This window comes from Protopterus annectens, chromosome 1.part1 (assembly GCF_019279795.1).
Source record: "Protopterus annectens isolate FY-2018-M chromosome 1.part1, PAN1.0, whole genome shotgun sequence".
Classification (NCBI taxonomy): domain Eukaryota; kingdom Metazoa; phylum Chordata; order Ceratodontiformes; family Protopteridae; genus Protopterus; species Protopterus annectens.
Genome location: NC_056726.1, coordinates 18899423 through 18924784, shown reverse-complemented (window position 1 = coordinate 18924784; position 25362 = coordinate 18899423). Strand labels below are relative to the sequence as shown.

At 39.0% G+C, this 25362-nt stretch overlaps 1 protein-coding gene across 1 annotated transcript in view; it reads left to right on the top strand.

Moving 5' to 3' along the window:
* The window catches only part of MTMR12 (myotubularin related protein 12), a 1177010-nt gene that overhangs the window by 544603 nt on the left and 607045 nt on the right, over positions 1 to 25362 (top strand). The window contains exon 4 of the mRNA XM_044073440.1: positions 5701 to 5773. Within this exon, the coding sequence (XP_043929375.1) occupies positions 5701 to 5773 (73 nt within the window). The remainder of the gene's footprint in view (positions 1 to 5700; positions 5774 to 25362) is intronic.

Below are 25362 nucleotides of genomic sequence, written 5' to 3'. Positions count from 1 at the left end.
ATTTGCTAAGAGAATTTTTTTCCTTCTACTTTGGCATGTATAATTCTTAGCTATCAGACCTATTTTACCTTTTTTTGTATAGACAGTTTGAGAGACCTAGCTACCAGTCTTGCCCCTGAAGGTAGTCCTTATCTCAAAGCTATTGTTTCCAACATTTTCCAGGCATCTAAACATGCCTTAAGGAATATGTATGATTGTGCAAATACAGTGTTTAGGGCTTCTGCTACTGTTATGAGAACACATGCCCGAGTACAGAATCAAATATTTTCTGCTAAGGTAAAGTCTGAAATTTTGAAGTTAGTTTTTGATAAGCAAGTTTTATTTGGATCATTTGCTACACAAGTCCTCAAACAATTTGATGAGAGAGAACAAAATTAATTCAAGGAGTTTTGATGACTTTTCTGTGCACACCCATACAAACCTCACAGATACTATTTTACATCTATGCAACAAAATAAGCAGTGTCTACCTTCCTAGGCCAAATAGGAAAACAAAAAAGGGATGGCAGAAGGGGAACAGTTAGAAACAAGGATCCATTCCAAAAAAGGGAGAGTTTACAACTTTAGAATGACTATATCAAAATTCTTCCCCCATCTACTCCTCTACTGACCCATTATCTTAAAGTTTGCCCAACGACTGGCTCTGTACATTCCTCTTTGGCAACCGATTGTGACAGACTCATGGATGTTAAAGGTAGTTCAGATGTACAGCTGGCACTGTATACAAAAACTTCAATTTTAGGAGAGTTCCTCTCCACTCTCCGAAGCAAACAGAATTTTTTTCTTCAGGTTCAATTGAAGAACTGAGGGAATGAGTGTAGCATCTGTAGAAAGCCAAGATGAGACTATGTAGACTAGTTGCTGTGAAAGCCGATGCACTAGTCAGCTTTTTACAGTAAGTCAAGGATCCTTTTTTGCTCTTTGCTTGAAAACCTAAGTTGGTGGGGACAGCACATCTGGAACTGACAGTGACACAGGATGAGCTAGATATGACTCTAGTGATGAGGTAGTAATAAGGTTTGCTGTTTGTTTAAATGTAGGAGGAGTTTATGGTAAACATGGTATAGAAAATGTAGATACTGTTTGTGGTCAGATGGTTCTTATTTGCAGCAAAGTCTTTATATCCTTGACTTTTCTCCCAGTGGGTCTGTTCTACAATCAAACTAATTACCACTTGGAGAACATAGAGTTAAAGCTATTTTATGCCCATTTCCTATATGTTGACTACTTTGGCAATATATTTTCTTGAATAATGTGGGTGTGGTGCTTGAGAGACTACTACCTGTTGTGTCTGTAGTGTTACTGAGAGACTTATCTGCTAACGTAAGTAGTAGCAACGATACCTGGAGATGTATGACTAGGAGGAACAGCTTCCTAAGCCATACCTAAAGGGTGTATTCTTGGAGTTTATACAGGTCATGGTTTGTCTATAAGAAACCAGTTTGACATTTGGTATAATGGTTAAGGTCTTTGCCTCATAGGTACAGGGTTTGATTCTGATCTCATGTTATTGACAAGACTAAAAATAGCCCATCAGGCAGTTAGCCTAGTATTCACCTGTGACAGAGGTTTGCACTTGGGTTCCAGAGCACCTTAGGCAGAAGATCAGTGATCGACTTTGTGGTTTTGTCCTCATACTAGAGTTTTTGTGTTGCAAACATTTAGGTGAAGAGAGGAGCTATAGTGTCAACTGATGACTGCTTGATGCATGTTGCATTCATCAGTTACTGACAGTTACTAGACAGACCCAAACAATCTATGAGGTTGTCTTAGAAACCCTTGGTTGAAGTTTTGCAGTATGATTTCAGCCATGCCCTCCAAAGAAAACTTTGAAGGTATTCTGAGTGAGTCCAGTAGATCTAAATGGACCCTGTTTGAGACCTCATTAGTTAAGACCGAAGGAAGGAGCTATAGGCAGAGTGCTGCGAGTGGCATTCACATTGGTGGACACCGGTTTTGTGAAGCTGTCGACATGAAGAAGATGGCATTGTAGGCAGTGTTATTCAGGCATTCTTATTCAGTTCAGAGATATTAACAGGCCAGAAAAATTAGAAAACTAGGCTCGGGGGTCTGCTCCAAGGGGGCTTTCAAGTTGTGGAAATGCTTTGATAGGGTGTCAGCGTGCCAGTGATATATCTTTAGATAGAATATTTTTCTGTTGGCATTAGCTTCTACTTCTATCTCCCAAGCTGTCATGAGAAGGGCTGCAGGTTATTATTCCTCAATTTGCTCCTTAAAGGCCACCTTTGCATTTATAGTCTCTGTAGCAAGCTAATGCTTATATATAGTTTGTCTTTGTACTACTAATAAAGAACTAGACAGTTCCTTTAGGTAATGTATGAAAGACTACTACCAAAAGTGAGGTGACCTGTTTATAGTGTTTACAATACTTGTGGACACCTCTTAACCTGACATACAAACAGAATGCCACTTGTTTATTTGTTGTTGTTACTGCTTGCGGAATAACTGATTGACTTAGGATTTTATAGAAACAAGGCTTGTTGATATAAAGTTCATCACGTCTGAAACCAGGCACTGTCATACCTCTCAACTGTACATATTTTCTCAGAATGTCCAGATTTTTGCCTTATATTTTTGGTGTGTTCCTCCTAAAATCTGTACTTTTCTGGCAACTAGCTGAGGATTGAAGTCATTAAATAATGACAAACATTTGAGTTTAAGACTCCACATCCTTCAGAAAATTCATGCTAATGCAAAACCTATTATTCTATCAACTTTCTAAGTTTATAAGAGCAGTATTTCAAGTCTGTCACTATTTGTCCCCCCATCATTTTAGGCTTTGTCCTAATGTTTTGCTCTAAGAGGTTGAGAGGTATGGGCACTGTACCAGCACAAGTGCTTGTCTGATGTCTGGAAATGCGTTTGACACCAACTTTTCACAGGCAAACTTGGCAAGTCAGCATTTAGATAAATGTTTACAGCTGAAAAAGCTCTTGCATTATTCATGCTATACACTGGCTAGTAGGAGACTTTTATAAGTCTTAGTGCTGTATCCCTCAGATATAGTTCTCCTTTATATTTGCATACAAGGATGTCTTTTCAGGAAATTTGAAATTTCTTGTATACTTGCATGCATTGTGCGTCTTAAGGTTTATTTCACTAGCTACTTAATGTTGCAGATACAAAGTCCTCTGTAGGACAACGTTTAGAATTCTGAAGGAAATACACAGCATATTTCATTATATCCATCTTCTAGCTCTGTACTGACCTTTAGCTATGCTAGGGTGCTGGTTTTGGAACTCTTAATTCAGATTGTCCTAAATATGAAGGTGCCCTGCTTCTTAACTTTCGCTTCAGAAATAGTTTGTGTGTTTCTTCAGCAAAGAAGGTATTCACACTTGGGTGCAAAGTACTTGACAGGTGGCATTATGGTGAGATAAGGCAGTGAAGTGCAAAGTGTCCATTTCTTTTAAATGCCTTTTAATTGCTTGCACTTCTGCTTGCATACTGCGGTGCCCTGTATGAGTCATCTGAGCAGAACAAAGCTTTTACGTCCCTAGAAAACAGTTGTGCATAGTGGATCTTATCTGTTTAACAAAAATAGAGTAATTTTATAGGAGGGGTAGATGTGACATGTTTGCAGTGTGCCCACTTCCCTCCATAAATTGCACGCATGCATTGGATTCTGATATTAGAAATCTAATATTGAAAATGGGATCAAGGAAGATGCATCCCTTAGCTTAGCTATACGAGTTTATATTGAAGTTTTTGTGACTGGATTTAAGGGAAAGAAATTCAGTAAATGAATACGAACCATGTTTCTATATAGAAATATGAACTTGAAAAAATAAAGCTAAGTGGTTATTTACCATTCTCCAGGACTAAATTAAATTACAGAGAGAATCTAACAAACATGTTTACGTAAATATCACACCAAATCCACATGGCAATAGAAAATACTTCCCAAGTCTTTTCTCCCTTAGCAGTAAACTTCTTTAAAAGAGTTACAATGCACACAGCTAAAAGTCTCCCATTTAGTTGTGCCCAGCTGTGAAGAAAAATGAACAGTAGCTCTTTTCAGTATTTTATCATTTAATTAAAGGGGTTCAACTCTGATGCACACCATATCCTATACCTGTTTCAATTATTGCACTGTATGTCTCACTCAGCAGTTGGTGTTAGATCCATATCAAGTTCTCAGTATTTTTTCTAGTTTCTCTGGAAATGCCCTTTGCCTTGCTGTTTTCCAATTAATGCTGCACATCAAGTTACAGGCAAGATAGCACGAGGTCTGCACCACAGTTGTAGCAAATGTCATGTAGTTATTAATGCACATGAAAGAAATGTTCAGGTCCTCATAACCTTTGACTATTCATAGGCATGCCACCTTTCCAGAGATGCTTGTGTCTCTGTCTGCACAGGATCATAGATGTGATGCTCTTTTTAATCTGTCATCGTTGAAAATTAAACAAGTGTCTTCATGACCTATGTTCCCGTTTTTCACTTTAGGAGCAACTTCCTGACGTGAGAGGCTAAGGCACAGTGCCCTCTCTATTAATGCTGTATAAGATGAAGCTCCTTTCTTTAATTAATTTAGTTCATTTGAAATGTAGAAAAGTATTGTTATGGATTTTTAAAAAGGAATCAGAATAATGCTTATTGAGCTACTTACATTTCCGCAGTTAAGGTATAAAATTGCATTGCATATCAAGTAACAGTTACATACCAGATAATAACACTTCATTGTGAGCGTCTGTGCTTTTAAGCAGTTTCTTACAACTTTTGCACAAAACAGTAACAATAGTACTGGCCATTTTTCCTTTGACATATATATGTATATGTATAATCTCATAAATGATTCAGACTTTCTCCAGCCTGCTACAGCCTACTGTAACATGTTGGATGCAGGATATTGTAAATAAGAAAATGACAAGTATAATTAAAAAAAAATAACATTTAAAATATGTGTATGTCAATTTTCTAAGCTTAAGAATGTCGAGACAGAGTAAGGTGGTTTGGGGTGATACTGCACCTTTTCTGAAGCAGTGAGACCTTCTACAAGTGATATCAGGTCATGAAACGTGTTCAAGGTCAAACAAGGTCACACAATTGGCAAATAAGGTCCAAGGGATTCAAACCCTGTACCACAGGAGCTGCAGCGTACATACTTGATCCTTTGCTTCAGTTGTCAGACTGTTATTCAGACTGTTGAACATCTCTGGTTAGCCTGATTTTCCCTAGTGCTGCAAACTGTCATTAACTAATGCATATTACATTTGGTTGAGCAGGTACTTCCTACTAGGCCAGACTTCGTTTTACAAGGTGACCCAGCGATTAAAGCTCAGACATTTGAAAATGCAAACTAAATTAAGTACTGGAACATAGAAATGGTGTAGAAAGTTTAAATGCAAAGGGCTGACTGTTTTTCCATACTGCTAATTTGGTATACTGTTGTTCTAAGCCTTTTTTTAATCCTGTGGCTTTTGTAGTCTTGAGCACAAAATTGGATCGTAGCAGTCCCAAGCAGTACAAAGGTACCATCACCACTTAGAACACTTTATTAATAGTACAGAAGTGTTTTATAATACAGAATGTGTGTCAGGGATGTCAGAAACTAAAGAAAGTCTGTGCTTTTGTGTTCCTTTAATGGAAATTGTGATTGATGATGTTATGTTTGGGGTCAGAATTTTAAAATAATCAAAAACTACACTTAAAATATAATTTCCATTTCATTTTCTAGGAGTCACCATTTAAGAACAAACTTTTGGAAGAGAATGATATTCCATTACCCTGCGTGGACTGCATTTATGGAGGTATGGTAGTGTTTTTATATGTTTTTAAGGAGCCATATTGTTTCATTCTTCACAGTTAAGATATGAAATCACATGACAGATCAAGTAGAGTATGAAATGCACCACAGACCAGTAGGCATCACCATTGCAGTACATCTGTGCTTTAGGTTATCAGTCGAATCTAGTCTAGATGAAGAAATGCATGTGAAAAATGCTGTATAGATTGTGTGGCAATGACTGTGATACTGGGCCATCCTAGAGTACCACTAGCTGTTTTATTTTTCTTTTAATAGAATGAAGTAGAAATATATGCCACATGTATACGAGTACTTTCAGGATCAAAATCAGGGTTGAGACATCAGGAAAAAAGTGACAGAAGAGAATACACAGTCACTGGGTACTTGAACAATATTTCTCTGAAGTATTTATTACATGTTCAAGCCACTGATGATCAGTGTTGATAGTAATGGCTGGTGGTGGCAAGGTAGGAAGTTCAATTTTGATACAGTATAGCTGAAGAAAGACTGAGAGGTTAACATATTATTTTCTTTACATGCAAATATTCTCCTCGCTTCAGTGCACAGTAGCTGGTGAGAAACACTGCTTGCCACAGTCTTGTAACTGACATCCTCCTCTTTTCCCAGTCTTTGAATCTAAGTCTTTGTGTATAATAAAGAGGCATTGCTCTGTGATCCTCTCTGTCAACTTGAATTTAGTTCATATCAGTTAAACAATGAATAATAACCTGGCAAAAAATAACTGTCATTAATATTCTAAGCAGGGTTCGATCACAAATGCGTATTTACCTGCCACAGTCCCAGACCTGCCCTACTACTTATATCCTGTAAACCTCTGTACTTCTCTATCTCTGACTGACCGTGCCATTGTATGGGAATTCGTTGTTGAAGGGGGATGTACACTTGGAAGAGTGCTGGAATTGCTGAGAAGTCACTTTAAATAGGAACCACTTAAAAGAAGTGAGTACTAACAAGGCTACAAGAGAACAGAGAAGAACTTTGGAGAGCATCACTGTACTAGCATATCACAACATTTAACTTGCCACCGTATTTATCTCTGTCTGACCAGAATTTATGGAATTAGTGGCAATTTCTCTATAAGGAATCGGAGCAGTTCTTGAGCTTGTTAGGTGCAGAATATTTGAGAGAGTGAAACTCATTTATATTTCTCATGTTTATACCATATTCTCTGTCTCCTGTTACCATTTTGAGTGCCCTACATTTCTGTTTGTTGCACTAGAATGAGTTTCTGCTTCGTAGTGGCTTCAGTTATGTATTTCTCTAATAGTTTCAATTTTGTTTTCTTCTTTGCAGTTATCAGCTCCTTCATGGGTACAAGTTAAGGTTTCAGCTGTGGTGCCAAAATTCATTAATAAACATTCTCAATTTAGGTACATATCATCTACTGACTTCCGCAAAGTGTTTTTTTTGCATAGGACCCAGAACACAGTGTGGACAAGTATAAGCAATGCAGTAAATATAAGCAAGCAACCAGGTATTAAACTCATTTTTAACAGAAAAAATGTACAAGGTCCTTTGAAAAAAAAATAAAAAATATATACTTTAAACCAATAAAACAGATAAAGTTAAGCAGATCAACTGTAAAAGGACAGGATCTAGTAGGAGGATGAACATTTCTTAAACAGACTCCACCTGTCTTCAACCACGTAACAGTAAGTCAGAGGCAGGTGTAGCTACTTTACCTACAAATACACTTCTGTTTTTTTGGTGCCATCACAGCCTTTTCCATTGCAAGACCTATGTGGCAGCCAGTTATATATACCTGTAAGAGTTACAGGAGTACAGACTTCAAGTCCTTAACGGCCCTGAGACTGCATCTACCCACTTTAATTGTTTATAATAGGTGATTTTGTTATCATGCATACTGATGTCATCCTCACCAGGTTGTGTGAGAATAGAGTGACAGCTGTCTTTTTGAAGTCAGGAACCAGGGTGTGACAAGGACTGTTGGAATCCTCCTTCCTGATAAATACGATTATGACCTGATATTGGCCCATGTTGGGGTGAATGACCTTAGGCACTCAACCCAGAAGGATATGACTGAGCTTGCTATGCGTGTGTCCTGGGTAGGAAGGACACTGCTGTTAAGTGGTATTTTACCTTCAGCCAGTATGATACTGAGATTCAAAGACAAGATAATTTTCTTTAGTAATTGGCTGTGTAGCTGGTGTCATTCTAGGGGGACCCAATATGTAACGACATGGGGTGAGATGACTTGACGAGCCTTTCTGTTTTGCCAGAGGTGATCTATACCTCTCTTACCAAGGCTTTTGAATGCTAGATAAAGCCTTTGCTGCCCCATAATGCCCTTTTTTAGGCAGAGTCCATCTGTTGAACATTCCAACCTAGTACAGTCCTATCTGGAACATGTTAAAGTGGTTCTACTCAAAGCCAGGAGTCTCAAAAACATGCTAGAACTTGAAGCTGTCCTGCAGTGTATGTACATGCATATATGGGTAGTTACAGAGACATGATTTCAAAGCAATGAACAAATTCCCTCTGTTTGTTGGTTTAACACCTATCATATATTCAGACCTAGTTGTGGAGGAATATCAGTATTCGTGAAGTGTCACCTCATGATGGAGACTTCGGGACACTAAATTTGAACTGTCCAAATTACCGTAAACAAAAACTGTCCAAATTACCCTAAACAAGATTATTTGCCACTTCATATAGAGCACTTTCTGTGTCCCCTTCTGAGTATGATGGCCATCTCATCTCCTTAACTGAAATCACCATTCCTTTCTACTGGGGGACTTCAGCTATTCTTCAGTAAACTGGCTGACCTTGACTGCCTGCCAGTATTTGGCATGCCCAGTGCTTGCTTGATGTTATAAATGCTAACTCTGTTTTGCAAATGGTTAACCATCCTACTGAGGGCCCCAATACCCTTGATCTAATCCTCACAAGTATGGCCACTTCTTACACACCTCCATATATGTGTTATCTTCCTTTGTTAAATCAGGCAGTAAATTAATGACCTTTTCCTGACACTTCCCCGTAAGTACTGCTGTGTTGAGACTTCTTAAAAGCAGTCCTCCTATAGTTGCTTGCTGACCTAAATACAATTCATTGTAATCCTCCTCCTCAGATTGATCCCATTGCTTAAGCTGTTGCCTATGGATCTGTCTTCTACTCCCAGTTAAATAGTTATGCACAAAATATAATGAGAAATTTAAAAACAAACTATTATGGTTGAATACCTGTATAAATAAATTCTATAATAAGAGAAATGAATTACTTGTACGAAGTCTCATTCTACATGAAATAAGAGAAAGAATACTTAAGCAAACTAGTGAAGAGCTTAAAAGAGCCATTAAGAAGCTCAAAGCTGAATATGAACTTAAAATGCCCATTAAATCCAATAATGACTAAAAATCTGGGTCTATATTATCTTGCTGAAAGCTGTTTCCAGTGAATACGGCACGATCGAACTTCAAACCACGAAAACCCACTAACGCAAATGGCCGTCACCATGAAATTCCCCTTTACCCCACTGTAGTGCGATGTCTGAGTTGGTATATTTATTTAGGGGTGTGTGTGTAATAATTTAAATGGTCTGTGGTGTTTAGTTGGGCCACCAAATTTTTTCCATAGGAAAATAATGGTGACCTGGCCGTTCGCATTAGTGAGTTTTCACAGTTTGAGGTTCGATCTTGCTGTATTCACCGGAAACCGCTTTTGGCAAGATAATATAGACCCTAAAAATCTTCCTTTAACTATGTTGGAAAGACTTATTTTCATAAATGTCTCAGCCCATGCTTTCCCTTAAACCTCACTCCTTCTCCTGAGCATTGTTCTGCATGCATTTGCCCCACAAATTCTGTGTACTTCCATGTAATTTGCTCCTTCCATTTTCTAAAGAACTCCATCAGAAATTAGTAGTCTAAAATAATACTGCCCACTCTGACATGATTAAAATAGCTAATAACTCAGATGACTAAATTAGTGCAAATTTTACTCCATTCACAGTTATAGCTATTCCACAGATTCTTCACAGAACAAATGGTTCATCAAATGCCTAGTTAAAGGAACTCAACATTTTTCAACCGGTAAGTAAAACATGTTGATGTGACGGGTTCATTATTCAGTATATCTCACAACTTTGGAAGAAACTTCTACTACATAAACAGGTAAACGTATCAGAACCGACACAGCTGCAGGCAAAATTCAAGTAAAAAACTTACTTTAATACATAAAAAATAATAAAACAGAGTAAGTGCTTTCACGTTATGTAACCACCACTTCATTAGACTGAGCACAGAAAGTTTCCAAGCCACTTAAATAGCTTGTAAAATAAATCAATTAAAACCATCAATTAAACCAACAAATTCTTAACGGAACCAAGACAGAAGGTGTAAAAAAATGACATGTAGTGTAAATATATATAATACAAACATTACTGAAATAAATGATGTTCTTCATCTCACATTGCTGCAGTCCTTACACTTGGGTAGTCCGCTGTCCTCGGTCGGCCCGAATATCAAAGTATTAGGCTGACGTCGGTCAAGGCGCTTAAGACTGACATCAGGACGTCAGGGTACAAATGCGCATGACCGACGTCATATCCTCAGTCTTTTTTGCCGCATGGTCCGATGCAGAAGCAGCGTTGCAAGTGCCGTTCGGCGTTCTGAAATTTTGGTCGGAGTTTCAGGCGGAGTCAAAGTTGGCTAAGTACCCGTTGGGAATATTTTGTTTTTCTTGCCTCAGTGGTTTACCGGATGTCAGAAAAAGTGAATAACTGTATTTCTTGTGGGAAACAGATACCGCATAGAGATTATCATACTTTGTGTATTCCTTGTTTGGGGCCTGAGCACGGCGTTGTTGGGTGTCGCTTTTGTGCTAGGTTCAATAAGCGCACTATTAAGCGAAGGTTGGATTGTGCCAGGTTGGTCTTTGGGAAGCGGTGCAATTATAAGATGCCGTCGGATGCTCCGGCGCCCGCGTCTTCAAGAAGCGCAAAGACAAGGCAGCTAAGCCCAGGCAAGAAGAGTCGTCCGTGCGGACGCCGGTTCTTTAGGCGTCAGTGGAACCGGTGGTTCGCGGAGGCTTCTCAGGAGTCCCAGGGGGAGACTTTGTTATTGCAGGATGTGGCCTCTCAGGAGGCAGGTCAGGCTGAAGGGGCTTCTCAGGTTACTGTACTCCCCTCCCTTCCTAGGGTGGTTAGGCCTTCTCCTTCTGTTTCTAAGGCTTCTCCCAGAGGCAGGCCAGGTTTAGCTTCTGTTGGTGTCACTCCTAGTTCTTCAGGATCTGTGCCCAAGAAGCACATGCTTAAAATGGCAGAACATTTAATTTCTTTGATTAGAGGTTCTTTGCCCCTCCAGATAAGAGGCCTAGGGTGGAACCAGAGTTGGGGAGTTTTGAGCAGCCTTCAGATGTTTCAGAGTCTTCGGCTGAAGACTTGCAGGAGTACTCTCCTTATTCTGATTCTGATGCAGATGAATCTACCCCTTCTGCTTCTCCTCCAGAGGATTTTTCATTTTCAGAGACTCTTCATTCCATGAGGGAGCATTTTAAGTGGGAAGGTCAGGACTTCTCTGATTCCAGGAAAAGGCTTAGGGAGTTTTTGTTTTTGCCCCAGCATAAGCCTTTGGCTATACCTCCTGTTCTGGATGTTGTGGAAGATGTGTTTGCGGAGGCTTCACTTAATCCTGATTCTTTGCCTCCTGCTCCTGTTAAACTGGATAGGTATTATAGGGTGCCTGAGGCTCATAAATATCTTTATAAGAGTCCTAGGGCGGACCCAGAAACTGTTAGTCAGGGACCTAAGGGTGTCAAGGCCTCTGTTGTAAAAAATCCGGTTCCTCCAGATAAAGAGGCCAGAGCTTTGGATAGATGGGGAAAGAAAGTCTATACTTCCTCCACCTTAGCTATGCGGGCTTTGAATTGCCAGTTTCACATGTTGAAATATCAGAACTATCTTCTTTCTCAACTGAAGTCTAAGGTGGATGCTCTGGCGGAAGGCATTGAGTGTAAGGAATTACAAGATTTAGTGCATGTTTCTGAACAGGTGGGTAAGCATTCTTTACAATGTGGTTTTGATGCTGTACAGGCCTCGTCTAGGGTGGCTGCCACTGGGTCAGTTCTTCGCAGGCACGCCTGGCTGAGGGATCAGAATTTATCTGAACATGTTAAGACAAGGATTTTGGATGCTCCTTTACAGTCTGATGTGTTGTTTGGTTCACCTGTTGAGTCAGTCTTGAAGAAAATGGAAGACAAGGCTAAGTCTATGCAGACTGTTAAAGATTTTTTGCAAGTCCAGCCTCCGAAGTTTAGTAGGAATTGGCCTGCTAAGGGGTGGACATACCCTTCTTATGATTCACAGTCTAGGGGTAGATCTAGACGCGGTAGGGGTAGAGCTCAGAGCTCCTTCAGACCTAGAACAGGGAGTTCTCTTGCACAATCTTCAGGTGAGGGCAGGGGCCAGTCCTTTCGTAAACAGGCCCAATGACCTACCTTTTCAGCTGCCAGATCCTTCTTGCCTGGCAGCACCTTTGGGAGGAAGGTTGGCACTCTTCAGGGAAAATTGGACTTTGATTACCCAAGACAAATGGGTACTGGATATCATACACCAAGGTTACAGATTTTATTTCCATACCTTGCCTCCTTTCAAAGGCATGCCGGACGTTCCTCCTCAGCAAAGACTAGAGGCTCACAAACACATTTCTCTGCTGCTCCAAATAGGGGCCATACAACCGGTCCCTCTGTCAGAAGTGGGCCTAGGATTTTATTCTCGCCTGTTCCTAGTACCAAAGAAGGGGAACACGTGGAGACCAATTTTGGATTTATCTATCCTCAACACTTATCTGGACATTCCCAAGTTCAAAATGTTGACGTTACAACAGCTTTTACCTCTGCTGGGCAAAGATCACTGGATGGTGACTCTGGATCTCAAGGAGGCTTACCTTCATGTTCCTATCAGGCTAAGTTGCAGGAAGTATCTGCGTTTTCGAGCTGGGACTTCTCATTATCAGTTCTCTGCATTGCCCTTTGGCTTATCTACTGCGCCTGAGTGTTCACGAAGGTTCTGGCTCCAGTGATTGCTTTCTTCAGGCTAAGAGGAATACAAATCTATCCTTATTTGGACGATTGCCTGATTCTGGCCCAAGGAAAGGACGAACTTCTTCATCATTTGCAATATGTGATAGCAGTGCTAAGATGCCTGGGGTATTCTGTGAACGAAATAAAGTCCAGTCTAGTACCCTCTCAGGACATGTGCTTTCTGGGTGTGAGACTGAATACAGCATCCCAGATGGCCTTTTGACCCCGGACAAACAAAAGAATCTTTCTCTTTACTTCCATCAATTGTCTCATCAGTCCAGGCTGACTGCAAGGACAGTCCTTCAAGCCTTGGGGTTCATGGCATCTTGTATTCTGGTGCTTCCCAATGCCAAACTGCATATGAGGAAGCTACAATGGTATCTCAAAATGTATGGACACAGCACTGCCAAGATATGGACACTGTCATTCAGATAATACCTTGCATTCAAAAGGAATTTTTGTGGTGGGCTCAGGAATGTCACCTAAACAAGGGACTCTCTGTGACCCGGCCAGAGGCGAGTCAAATTCTAACGACAGATGCCTCAGACAAAGCTTGGGGAGCTCATCTAAATGGAAAGTGGATACAAGACACGTGGCCTGCCAGACTTCAACATCTACATATCAACTTGAAGGAGATGTTAGCAGTCCAATTTGCTTTAATAGCTTTCAAGGATTTACTTCTTCCAGGGCAGGTGTTGGTTCTAACAGACAACACAACTGTCATGTGGTACATCAACAAGCAAGGGGGAACGCATTCTTATCCTCTATGCAGGAAAGCAATGATTTTGTGGGAGACTGCTCTCAGTTTACAGCTAAATCTTCAGGCAAGGTTTCTGCCGGGAGCACAGAACTCCTTAGCAGATGTGTTGAGCAGGCAAATTATGGATCCCCACGAGTGGAAATTGGATCCTCATGTATTTCAGAAATTGACAGTGTCATGGGGAACTCCAGACATAGATCTGTTCGCTTCTCCACTAAACTACCAGCTGCCAAAGTTTTGCACAAAAAGGTTTCATCCCACAGCTTGGAAAGTGGATGCTCTTTCATTCAATTGGAGCAATCTTCATGTGTATGCCTTTCCACCTCTGCCTCTCCTCCCAAAGGTACTCCTGAAGGTCAGACAGGACAAGCCAAAGATGATTTTAATAGCTCCAGATTGGCCTCGACAGCACTGGTACCCATTACTGAGAAGTCTGGTACGGGAGCCTCCATGGCCTTTGCCTTCGATTCCACACCTTCTGTCTCAGGAGAACAGTCATTTACTCAATGTCAAACTTCACTCTCTTCACCTGACAGCCTGGCATATTCTGTTTTAAACCCTGGAGGGTCTCAGCTTCCACAGCAAGTTTTGAATGTTATTTTGGAGGCCAGAAGGCCTAGTAGAAGAAAAGTGTACGCAGATAAATGGAAGAGATTTTTATTTTGGAGTACAGCAAAGGAATTTGATGTTTCTAAGCCTAATTTAAGTATGGCTCTTCAATATCTTACTGAGTTACTGGACAAAGGTTTGTCCTTCTCTTCTATTAAAGTTCATGCTGCAGCAATTTCTGCTCACTATGACTGTGACCCACCATTGTTTTCTCAGCCTTTGTTTAAGCAATTCCTTAGAGGGGCAAAGAATATAAGACCCCCACGGAGAGCTCCTACTCCTGCTTGGGATCTCAATTTTGTGTTGGAGAAACTCACTCTACAACCTTTTGAGCCTGCAGCTACTGCTGAGTTGAAATATTTATCATGGAAGACTGCTTTTTTGTTGGCCATTACCTCTGCAAGAAGGGTTTCTGAGTTACAGGCCCTTATGGCGATTGAGCCTTTCTTAATTTTCCATAAGGATAGGGTATCTTTCGTACTAATCCATCCTTTATGCCTAAAGTGGTTTCTAGTGTGGCTTTAAACCAAACTATTCATTTGCCTACTTTTATGCAAACCCCCAAAATAAAGGGGAAAAGATTTTGCACACTTTGGATATACACAGGCAGTTGCGATATTATTTGAGCAGAACTAAAGGGTTCAGGCAGTCTCAGCAGTTATTTGTTTCTTTTGCTTTGGGTTCTCAGGGCAAGCCTGTGTCAAAACAAACTATTTCTAAGTGGATTGGGTTTTGTATTGCTTTCTGTTATTCCCATCATGGCAAGGAGATTCCAGCTGGGATTAGGCCTCATTCCACTAGGGCTACTGCCACTTCTACAGCTTTTTTAAGGGGGGTGGCAACTAAGGATATTTTGGAGGCAGCTACTTTGAGTTCAGTGCATACTTTCTCTAAGCATTATCACCTTCCACTTTACTCTAAATCGAGGGCTGGTTTTGCCACTGCAATTTTACAGGGCATTTTGGCAGCGCCTACTGCATTATAGTTTTGCCATCCTCCCTTATCTCTGCTTTGGGATTCTACCCAAGTGTAAGGACTGCAGCAATGTGAGATGAAGAACATAGTACAGTTTTGTACCTACCATAAATGTAGATGTTCAAGATCCACATTGCTGCAGTCCAATTTACCTCCCTCCTTCCCCTCTGTAGTTAGAGGCGGTTGTGTGGTTTGGGTTGTACATATTGTGAATATTGTATATTTTGTACATATGGTTAGTATAAGGGTGGTTGGTTGTTTTTTGCTGTCTTTTGGTTTTGACCTTTCTGTTTAGGGTCTTCTGACATCTGGGGCAAGAAAAGACTGAGGATATGACGTCGGTCATGCGCATTTGTACCCTGACGTCCTGATGTCAGTCTTAAGCGCCTTGACCGACGTCAGCCTAATACTTTGATATTCGGGCCGACCGAGGACAGCGGACTACCCAAGTGTAAGGACTGCAGCAATGTGGATCTTCGAACATCTACATTTATGGTAGGTACAAAACTGTACTCTTCAAGGGTCTAGGCTTCAAAAATGGTTTAAGGGAGACAACTTCATTAAGACCTGGTGCTTTGTCAGCATTTAAAGACAGAATCCACTTTTGTTCAAAGGATTCAGTCCGGTTCCTAATGTCCCCCCTCTTAAATTCTCAGAAATAATCTCAAGTACTAGAAACCTAAAACTATGGTCTGCTCCATAGCTAATTATGCCCTAGGCAAGGGCATTAGTATCTTTGCCATTTCTGATATCTCTTTGATGTTCCAAAATCCTATCTTTCAACTGTTACTCATACCTATGTAAAAAGCATGACAGTTAATACAATAACTAAAGTAAATAATATTTTGGGTCCTACAATCAGCATAAAAGTCTGTTTCTAATTTAAAATGCATGCGGGGATGTATGTAATTAAAACCTGTATGAATATATTTGCAGGGTGCACGATTTCTACATTTAAAAGCACCATTCCTATTTGATATCAATACCTTATTACGAGCAGAAGTGTTATAAGTGCCTTTTTAGTGATTTATTGTTCTTAAAAGAAAAATGTGGAACCGTGTCTATAACATTTTTTAATTCATCCACAGTATCTAAGATGTCCCAGTTCCTTTTAATAATATCACAGACACTATAAACATCAGAATATGTTAAGGGGAATCTAATCATCCCTTTTCCTTGTCGTGTCTGGGCATCTTGAATACTAGGTATGTTAGCATAGTAGGGCCTACATTTACCCCCACTTTCCTTAAAGGTATCAGTAATACATTTACTAATATCTTCTTCTTTGTACCTTCTGTCTAAAAACCCCATTTTCAGGGACTCGAGCGCTGTTAATTGTTCATCATTGTTATGGAGTCTCATGACCCTATAGACTAGTCCTTTGATTAACATTTCGAGTAACATGCCTAGGGTGCATACTGCTCTTATTCAGTAAGTTGTTTTTACTAGTAGATTTCTTATAATAAATACTTGTTACTACGTGAGTCAACTCAGCTTTCATCACCATGACGTCAAGGAATTCAATCTCGTCACAAGAATATTTAAATGTAAGCCTTAAAAAATCAATTGATTGCTGTAGATAATCTATAAATTGTGTAAAACAATTAACTGATCCGTTCCATAACGGAAAAATATCATCCCAAAACCTTGCATACCATAAAATATAGTTGGAAAAGCCTTCAGCCTGTAGCAATACATCTCTTTCCCATTGTACCAGCACAAGATTGGCGTAGCTGTTTGCGCATGCTGTGCCCATTACTACTCCAACCTTTTGTGCATAGAATTGTTCTTCAAACAAAGCAACATTGTTCTCCAGTACAAGCTCTAATAGTGCACATAATAAATTGATCTTATCAATAGTAAAACAGTGATTAATATTCATGAATTTCCTGATATTCTGTATGCCCCAAGCATTGGGAATCACAGTAAAAAGTGACTCTATCCATCATCACTAAAAAGTAATCAGTATTCAAGTTGTAAGTAGCCACAAATAACATTTGTAAAAAAACTTCTAGTATCTTTGAGGACTGTATCACAAGTGTCCAACAAAAAATGTAAGTTTTTTTCAATAAAAGTTGAAAGTGGCTCTGCTACTCAACCTTTCCCAGATACTATCGGGCGCATAGGTAGGAGTGTTAAGTTTTTATGCAGTTTGGGTAAACCATAAATGATTGGTCTAAGTGGTTGTTTACCTCAAGGTATTGGAACAGCTTCTCATCGATCATACCTGTCACAGGCATATCAAACACAAAGAATGATACTTTCTCAATAATACCATTGACCTTGGGTTTAGAAATACAAACATATGTAGTGTCATCACATAACAATTTATCCATTTGTGCCTTATATAAATCCCCATCTAATACAACTATTCCTCCACCTTTATCCGCTGGACTAATTTCTATAGAATTCATATTCTTAAGTTCTATGAGAGCAGCATGCTCCCCACTTGTCAAGTTAAAATACTTATTCTTCCTTTTAGATTCAAAATCTCTCCTTATCTGCTTTTCACGTATCTCGGTAAAAGTATCTATCTTAGCATAAGGTGATGGAATATAGGTACTGGGTTTCTTGAAAAGGTTAATGCCGTTATTGCTAATATCTGGCAACATAGCTTTCAATGTGAGGGTTCTATCAAACAATCTTAAATCAGTTAGTACATCTGTTAAATTGGCCTCTCTAGCCGGAATAAACGAGAGGCCTTCATTCAAAAGAGCTAATTGTGATGGAGTTTATTGTATGGAAGAAATATTGATTACTAAATTATTTACCTCTGTTTCCGTGGCAACACTACATTCTCGTTCATTTCTGTGTTTGGGTGACACTGTGACTTGCCCTTTCTCCCCCGACTCTGCGATCTGTCTCTGATGGGAAAAGGGTTCTGTAGATTAAAAGGTGTAGTCACAGGTTTAGGTCCCAGGCTAAAAACTGTAGAGTCAGAAGAATTCCCGGTATTCTCAGAAAAGGATTTTCTTTTCTTATGCACATACAGCATCGGCGTTCTCTCTCCACTACTATGTTGCTGAGGTGGCTCAGATCCGCTTCCGGTCGTCTGAGCGAGTTCTGTTGAATTCACACCCACAGGACCTCCCACTGTAGAAGGCATGGCCAGGTTCGTAGATTTACTAATTTGACCAACAGAAGGCTCTGGAGCTTGCTGTGAGCCTTCAGAATTAATTGTGGATGTAGAACTGCTTCTATTCCAAGTAAAAACTGCTCCACTAGAGAAATCTTTGATATCACGATTCAGCTTTTTGGTTTTAATAAGCTGCAGCTTCTTCTCATAGGTCAAAATATTGTCATATAAAGTGTCTAATTTATCACAGATGATCTCGGCAGGAAAAGCAGCATATATTTCATTCTACAAAATAAGAGTTTGTTTCTGTAATTCCTACTCCTCGGGAAGAAAGAAATCTATAAGCAGTTGTAAATACCCAGAGCTATCCTGCAGATTGATTGACTGCCACTGAGAATTTAAGACGGGGGGACATTAGGAACCGGACTGAATCCGCTGAACAAAAGTGGATTCTGTCTTTAAATGCTGACAAAGCACCAGGTCTTAATGAAGTTGTCTTACTTAAACCATTTTTGAAGGCTAGACCGTTGAAGCATTGATTTCAGTAATGTTTGTATTATATGTATTTACACTACATGTCATGTTTCTACACCTTCTGTCTTGGTTCCTTTAAGAAATTGTTGTTTTAATTGATTTATTGTACATGCTATTTAAGTGGCTTGGAAGCTTTCTGTATTTAGTCTGATGAAGCGGTGGTAACATATTGTGAAAGCGCTTACTCTGTTTTATTATTTTTTATGTATTAAAGTAAGTTTTTTACTTGAATTTTGCCTGCAGCTGTGTCGGTTCTGGTAATTTTACCTGCTTATTTATATTATTTTTATTGTACTGCTCCTCATTTTACTCACGGCATTTTATTTATACTATTTCAAACTTCTACTACATGTCCAGCAGAGTAGCACCCTTTCACCCTTCAAGGTGAAGCTAGTTAAATGGGTGGGCAACATCAAATTCTTTCCCAGGGTATCGTGTATTGTTTAGCACATTTATTGGATTATCACATGTATTGAATTATCACTTAAGACATAGGCAAACATATATTTATCTGAAAGAAAACAAACCATGTTAACATGTTCACAGTTACAAACATTATACATCACACACATTCTTTTATGCAATTATCATCAATCCAACATTACATACATTGCTCACTTCCTCCCTCCCTTAAACCTCATTCCTCTCCCAGAGTGTTATTCTGCATATATTGTTTTCACAACTTCCATTTTTTTATGTAGTTTTCTTAAACACTTTGCTAAAGATCCTACTTCCAGTTTATTTTATCTCTGTTAAAATATTCACTACTTCAAGTACAGTTGGTTTAGACTTTGATTTTCATTTTCATATATCCTAGCTCAAAGAAATAATTTCCTTAGCTGTACCCATTTGCTCATACAATATTTCTGATAAGAGTACTCTTTAGGGGATTTTTAAAATCTGCCAACTCATTACACTTTCAAAACATGTGTTCCACTTCATTCTTCCATATCTCACCTCCCACATTGCCATTTACCATAGGAAAAATTATTTGGAGTTTGCTTGGGGTATAAGAATACGGGTCTTAATAGTAGATGAACGCTTAAAATGTCGAGTACGACATACTCGACATCTTTTAAGCGAAAGTTCATCTAAGCGAACCCCCAGAATCTCGAAACAAGGAGTTTAGAAAAGTTATAGTTGGCCAGCCGTCAGGAAGCCAACGGCTGACTGTTACAATGTACTGTACACCATTACAACCTCCCCCCAAAAAATCTCCCCCCCCACAAAATCGACATTCCCCCCCCCACCCACTTAAATATACCAACTCCAAGAACGTACCACAGTGGAAGACTGCCATAACATTACACAAGATGAACGTTGAGACCGCACCACAGTGGAGTACTGTAAGAATGGCAAAAACAGGGTGAACATTCTGATGTCAGCCATTGGCTTCCTCATGGCTGGCCAACTGTAACTTTTCAAAACTCCTTGTTTTGACATTCTCGGGTTTTGCTTAGATGAACGCTTGCTATCGAGCATGTCGTACTCGGCATTTTAAGCCTACGTTCATCTAATAGGGAGCCTAGGAATACCTATACAAGCACTACAAGAAGAAATCCTAATCTTCTAGACTTTGTTGCATGTTTGGAAATTATTTATATGTCCTCCCATTGTTTCTTTGTGAATTCTTTATCCAGTCTCTGTTTCCCAATCATTTCTAATGTCCACTGATTCCTACAGCTATTGTGCAATATTTTGTATGCCATACTAATTATCCATTTTTAACAGCAGCTTCTGTTCTAGGTTCAACTTAAAACTCTACCAGAGCAGGTCTTTCACTTAGGATCCCCCAATCCCTTTCTTTTTGCCCCTACTCTGATATCAATCCCTGCTAGGGAAGGCAGTCTGTAGCCTGCAGTTCAAATGTCTTCTTAGTCTTGTCCCATCCTATTACCTTTCCCTCTCTAGTTATTTGTTCACAGTACCTTGGTTCCTGTGCCAGCTTTCTCCAGTAAATTTCAGCCCCCTCTTTCATATTCTCTGTACCCCTAATTGCGGTCATCCCTATCGGCAGAAAACTCTTTTCTTGAGTCTCATGTCGGCTTAGTTCTTAGAGTACTTTTTGCTACTGTATGAATATAATATATATATTTTTTAATTTCCCCAAGTCTTTTAGGTTTCTAATACTGTGACTGGAATGGACCTCATTCCTAAGTCAAAGTATGATTAACATTAATGAAACTAATATTGTTTCAGTCTTTGAAGTTAGCCAGAAGTGCTCTTTGCAGCACCCGCAATGTGCCCAGTAAAGACTCCTCCTGCAATTCGTACGGGGTTACATGTGTTGGTAATATACCTAAGTATGACTGTCAATTCTTTTTTTATAAGACCTGCTGCTTCTACTACTGTTGGAACTGTCTGGGTATCCTTCTTCCACTTTGTCCTTGTTTCTGCCTCCAAATCCTGGTGTTTTATGACTTTGTGTCTCTCTGTACGTAAGACACTATAGTCACTGGTTATAGCATTTTCAATTATCAATGCTACTTTTGTCTTTTCATGGACTACTATATCTGGTTTCTCACATCTATTTTTTGAACTGTTGGTAATGAGTGATCCTATATGATATAAACTTCATCATTTTCTATAGTGCTTTGTGGCTCATGATTCCAGCATCTTTTAGCTACTTCAGTGTTGTAAAGTTTGCACAATCCACAATGCAACAGTCTTGCTACATTATTATGCCTGTCAGTATACAGTCCTTCTGGCATTAGTGCATCACAACCAGCAATAAGATGTGTGATTGTTTCCAGTTCTGCTTTATGAAGCCTACATTTGTCTGTTTCTCCCACATGTTCAATGGACACTGTAAACCAACATGTACGTAGTCCACCATCTTGAGCCACCAATATTTAAAAAAAAAAATGTATGTGTATGTGTGTGTGTGTGTGTGTGTGTGTGTGTGTGTGTGTGTGTGTGTGTATATATATATATATATATATATATATATATATGACTTTACTATATTGTAATAACTTTCTCTTCACCAAAGTGCCTATTGTGTATTGTACTTTCTTTATTGTCTCTAAATATTTCTGTTAAATTCTATGTAAAACCAACACTTTACCTGTCAGTATTGTGCTTGTTTTATTGTAGCTTTTCTCCCCGGGCCTCCTCTGAAAATGGGCTCACACCCAGACGGACTATCCTGGTCAACAAATGTAAAATAAATTCACCTCTTTTTAACCATTCCTGCATTCAGTTGCAATCAATATGAGGTTGTTCCAAGAGTTTTCTATACTTGCAGCTATATTTATGCATTTTCCACATTTCTTGCTGTCTCATCTGATCCTTCACCTTATACTCTTTCTTTTAATTTTTGGCACATTCATTTGCTGCTTGAGTTTTATCTACATCTGTTTTGCTTTCCATTCCCGCTTAACACCAATATGCTTCTGCTAAAACTAAGCAAGGAAGTCCTCTTAAACTTATTCTCCTCATGCTTTAAAACTTTCACTACATTTAGGTCTTGTGAGGTCAACAGAGATGTATGCAGTCCCACGATTGTAGATTTGTACATGCGATCAATTTCGAGGAGTCTCATACATACTACAGAATGGGGAGTATATAATCTTGGTACGTACTGATTTTTATAAAACATTTGATGAGAATGAAGCATCCTTGTTTTCCTGTCCAACCTATCCAACACCTTGTGGGGCAAAACTGTAAGGTAGGACAGGAAGAGCAAACTGGTTTATAGCTTGGACTTTGTTCCTAGATGTCAGCTTCTAAAATATTTCTTACTAAGTTATATTTATACACCCCCTCTTGCTCAAGTTCTTTTATATCATACTCCTGTCCCAAACTGATGTTTTCTTGTTGCTGCAGCTTTCCTGCTTTAGAGGTTGCTTTTGCACATTTGTCAAGACCAAATGATATTCTTATATCATCTGAAAATGTTTTGACCACTTGCAGTTGTGCTTTTAGTTCTTCATCTGATGAATTATACAGTTTTAAATAATCTACAGAAAGAAGATAGGTTTTGTTTTGTTTTCTGGGTGCCAAGTTCAAGCCGTGACCTAATCTGTTAAGTAGACAACTTAATAGGTTAAGGGCAAGACAAAATAGCATCAGTGACAGAGAGTCACTTTGGAGTATCTCCCTTTGAATCTTTATCTCTGGAATAATAATTTGTCCTTTATCATGGCTTAACTGCAGAGTGGTTTGCCACTGTTTCATGGTCGCTGTAATGTAATTGATCAGTGTAGGGTGCATCTTATACATTTTTAAACACTGTTTTATCCATGAATGTAGGAAAATGTCAAATGATTTTTTTTTATAGTCTATCCTTGCCATACTTGGATTCTTCCCCTTTTTACAGTTCTCCAGTATGACTTTATTTAACAATAAATGATCCTTTGTTTCACATGACTTTCTTTTATTACCCTTTTGTTCTATTGCTGTGATTGAGTTTTCTTCTAAATGACTACAAACTCTATCTGCATCAATTCCAGTGTATAGTATTTATGTCACTGGAAGGCAAGTTATTGGTCTGTAGTTTTTAGGATAGCTTGCAGCTTAGCAAGAATATTGTTTTTCCTATTGTTAACCAGGCTGGTGTCTGGTCAGGGTGCACATATAAATAGTTCTTATTCATAGCTAAATCTTTATGTAAACATGTTAATACTTTTAGCCAGAAATTAGGTACTGCATCTGGGCCCGGGGTCTTCCAGTTAGGAGCTTTTCTTAACTTTGTTTAAATCTCTGAGACCGTTAACTTCATCCCATTTCATATCCTGTACATTTGAACTTCTTTTCTTTCTTTTACTTCTTCTATCCATTTAGCATCTTTATGTTCCATGGGATCTTCATAGATATTTCTTCAAAGTGTATCTACTTCTTTTTGTTTTTTGGTGGTGTTTCAGTTCCTTTTCCTTTTCTGTAGCCCATTTCTTTCATTGATCTTAATATGTCAGTCCATTTTTACTAAATCAAGCAACTCTTCTCTGAGATCATTTTCTTCTAAACTGAGGGCATGATCTTTCTTCTCCATTTCCTGTGGGCATGCTATAGAAAGTTCCAGATTTTGTATAGTTTCATCATGTGTCATCCATTGCGGTTTCATATGAGAGCTCTCTGGCCTATCACTCCACAACATTGATTTTGTCAGAGTTGCCACAGTTTCCTGTTCCTTCTATTGCTGTTCAACTCCAACTGAATGTTTGTACTGGTTTCCTTTGAAAGGCTCCAAAGTATCTACATATGGCAACTGATCGGATGTTTCCCACTCCACTGGTTTCTCATTCATTTGGGGATCCATTGCTTTATTCTGCTGTGATGTTATCTTAGATTTTCTACACTAAATACTTCACTTCACAGGTAATCCATAACTTCAGTTTCTATTTCTTTTAACCTCTCCATTACTAATTCTTTTTTCCTACCTTTCCTGTTTGTTTTCTTTTTTTTTTTTTTGCATTGGAAAATTTTCTATGTCTGGATGCCTTTTTTCTGTATTTCTCTTCAAACATCTTTGGTGCTGCTCTTTTTGTATTGATTAGTGTTGCTTTCTCCTTTGCATAAATATTGACCATATTAAATCTCTCTTTCTTTCCCATGTTGATATTCCTTCTTCAGATGTCTCCTGCTCCTTCTGTTTCTCCTTACTTTGGGGACTCGTTTCATCATGCTGTGATGTAACCTGATGTTACACTAAATCCTTCACAAGTATTCCATAACTTCATCTTATATTTTTTTAACTTCTACTTTACTAATCTGTTCTATGTTCCCTCTTTGTGATATTATTTTTGATTGTGAAATGTTCCACATCTGGATGCCTTTGGCTGTATTTCTCTTTGAATATCTTTGGGGAAGCCTTTTTAGTGTTGATTAATTTAGCGTTCTCATTTGCATAAACATTGCACCATATCATATCTCTCTTTCTTCCTTTCCCATGTCCATATTTCTTTGTTATACCTTTCAAAAGTATCTAGATTTTGTTCTTTATATTTTCGCACTTCCTCAGTCCCTTCTTTTTCCAAACTGCCCAAGGTTTCTTGGTTTGTGTAATGTTTTTCATAACTCTGTTGTATTAATGAGCACACTTTTATTTGAAGCTTCTGACAGTTTTTCTTGTGGAAGTATTTTTCTTCCCTCTAATTTCTTTGTAAATCTTTTTGTATAGCTTCTGTCTGGAAATTCTGGGCTTCCTGCATAATAGTAACAATACATAATTTCTTTCTTATCCTCAGTAGTCCACTCTGTTGTCTTTATGGCTCTTTCTTTGGCCTATCCGTTTTTATGATTTTTGTGGACTGCTACTTCCTTCTTCAATGTATGTGTGTGTGTGTGTGGGGGGGGGGCATCCTCCCCCTGAGCCTGGCCTAACCCCATTGTAGGAATGTTTCTGTATCTTGAGGATTCTGCACTCATTTTTTCCAGTCCTAGTACCAGTGTGCCTACTAGGATTGGGAACTTTTTTATCCTTGGTCTTGTGCACCCAGCTTTCTTTTTTATTTTAACCGATTTCTGTGCATGATGTATGCTATATAAGGTACAGTCTATATGTAATTGTCATCTTGGTGAGATTTTGTGAAAAACAGAGTCTAGGGGTATGAAGATAACATAATGGTTAAGGTGT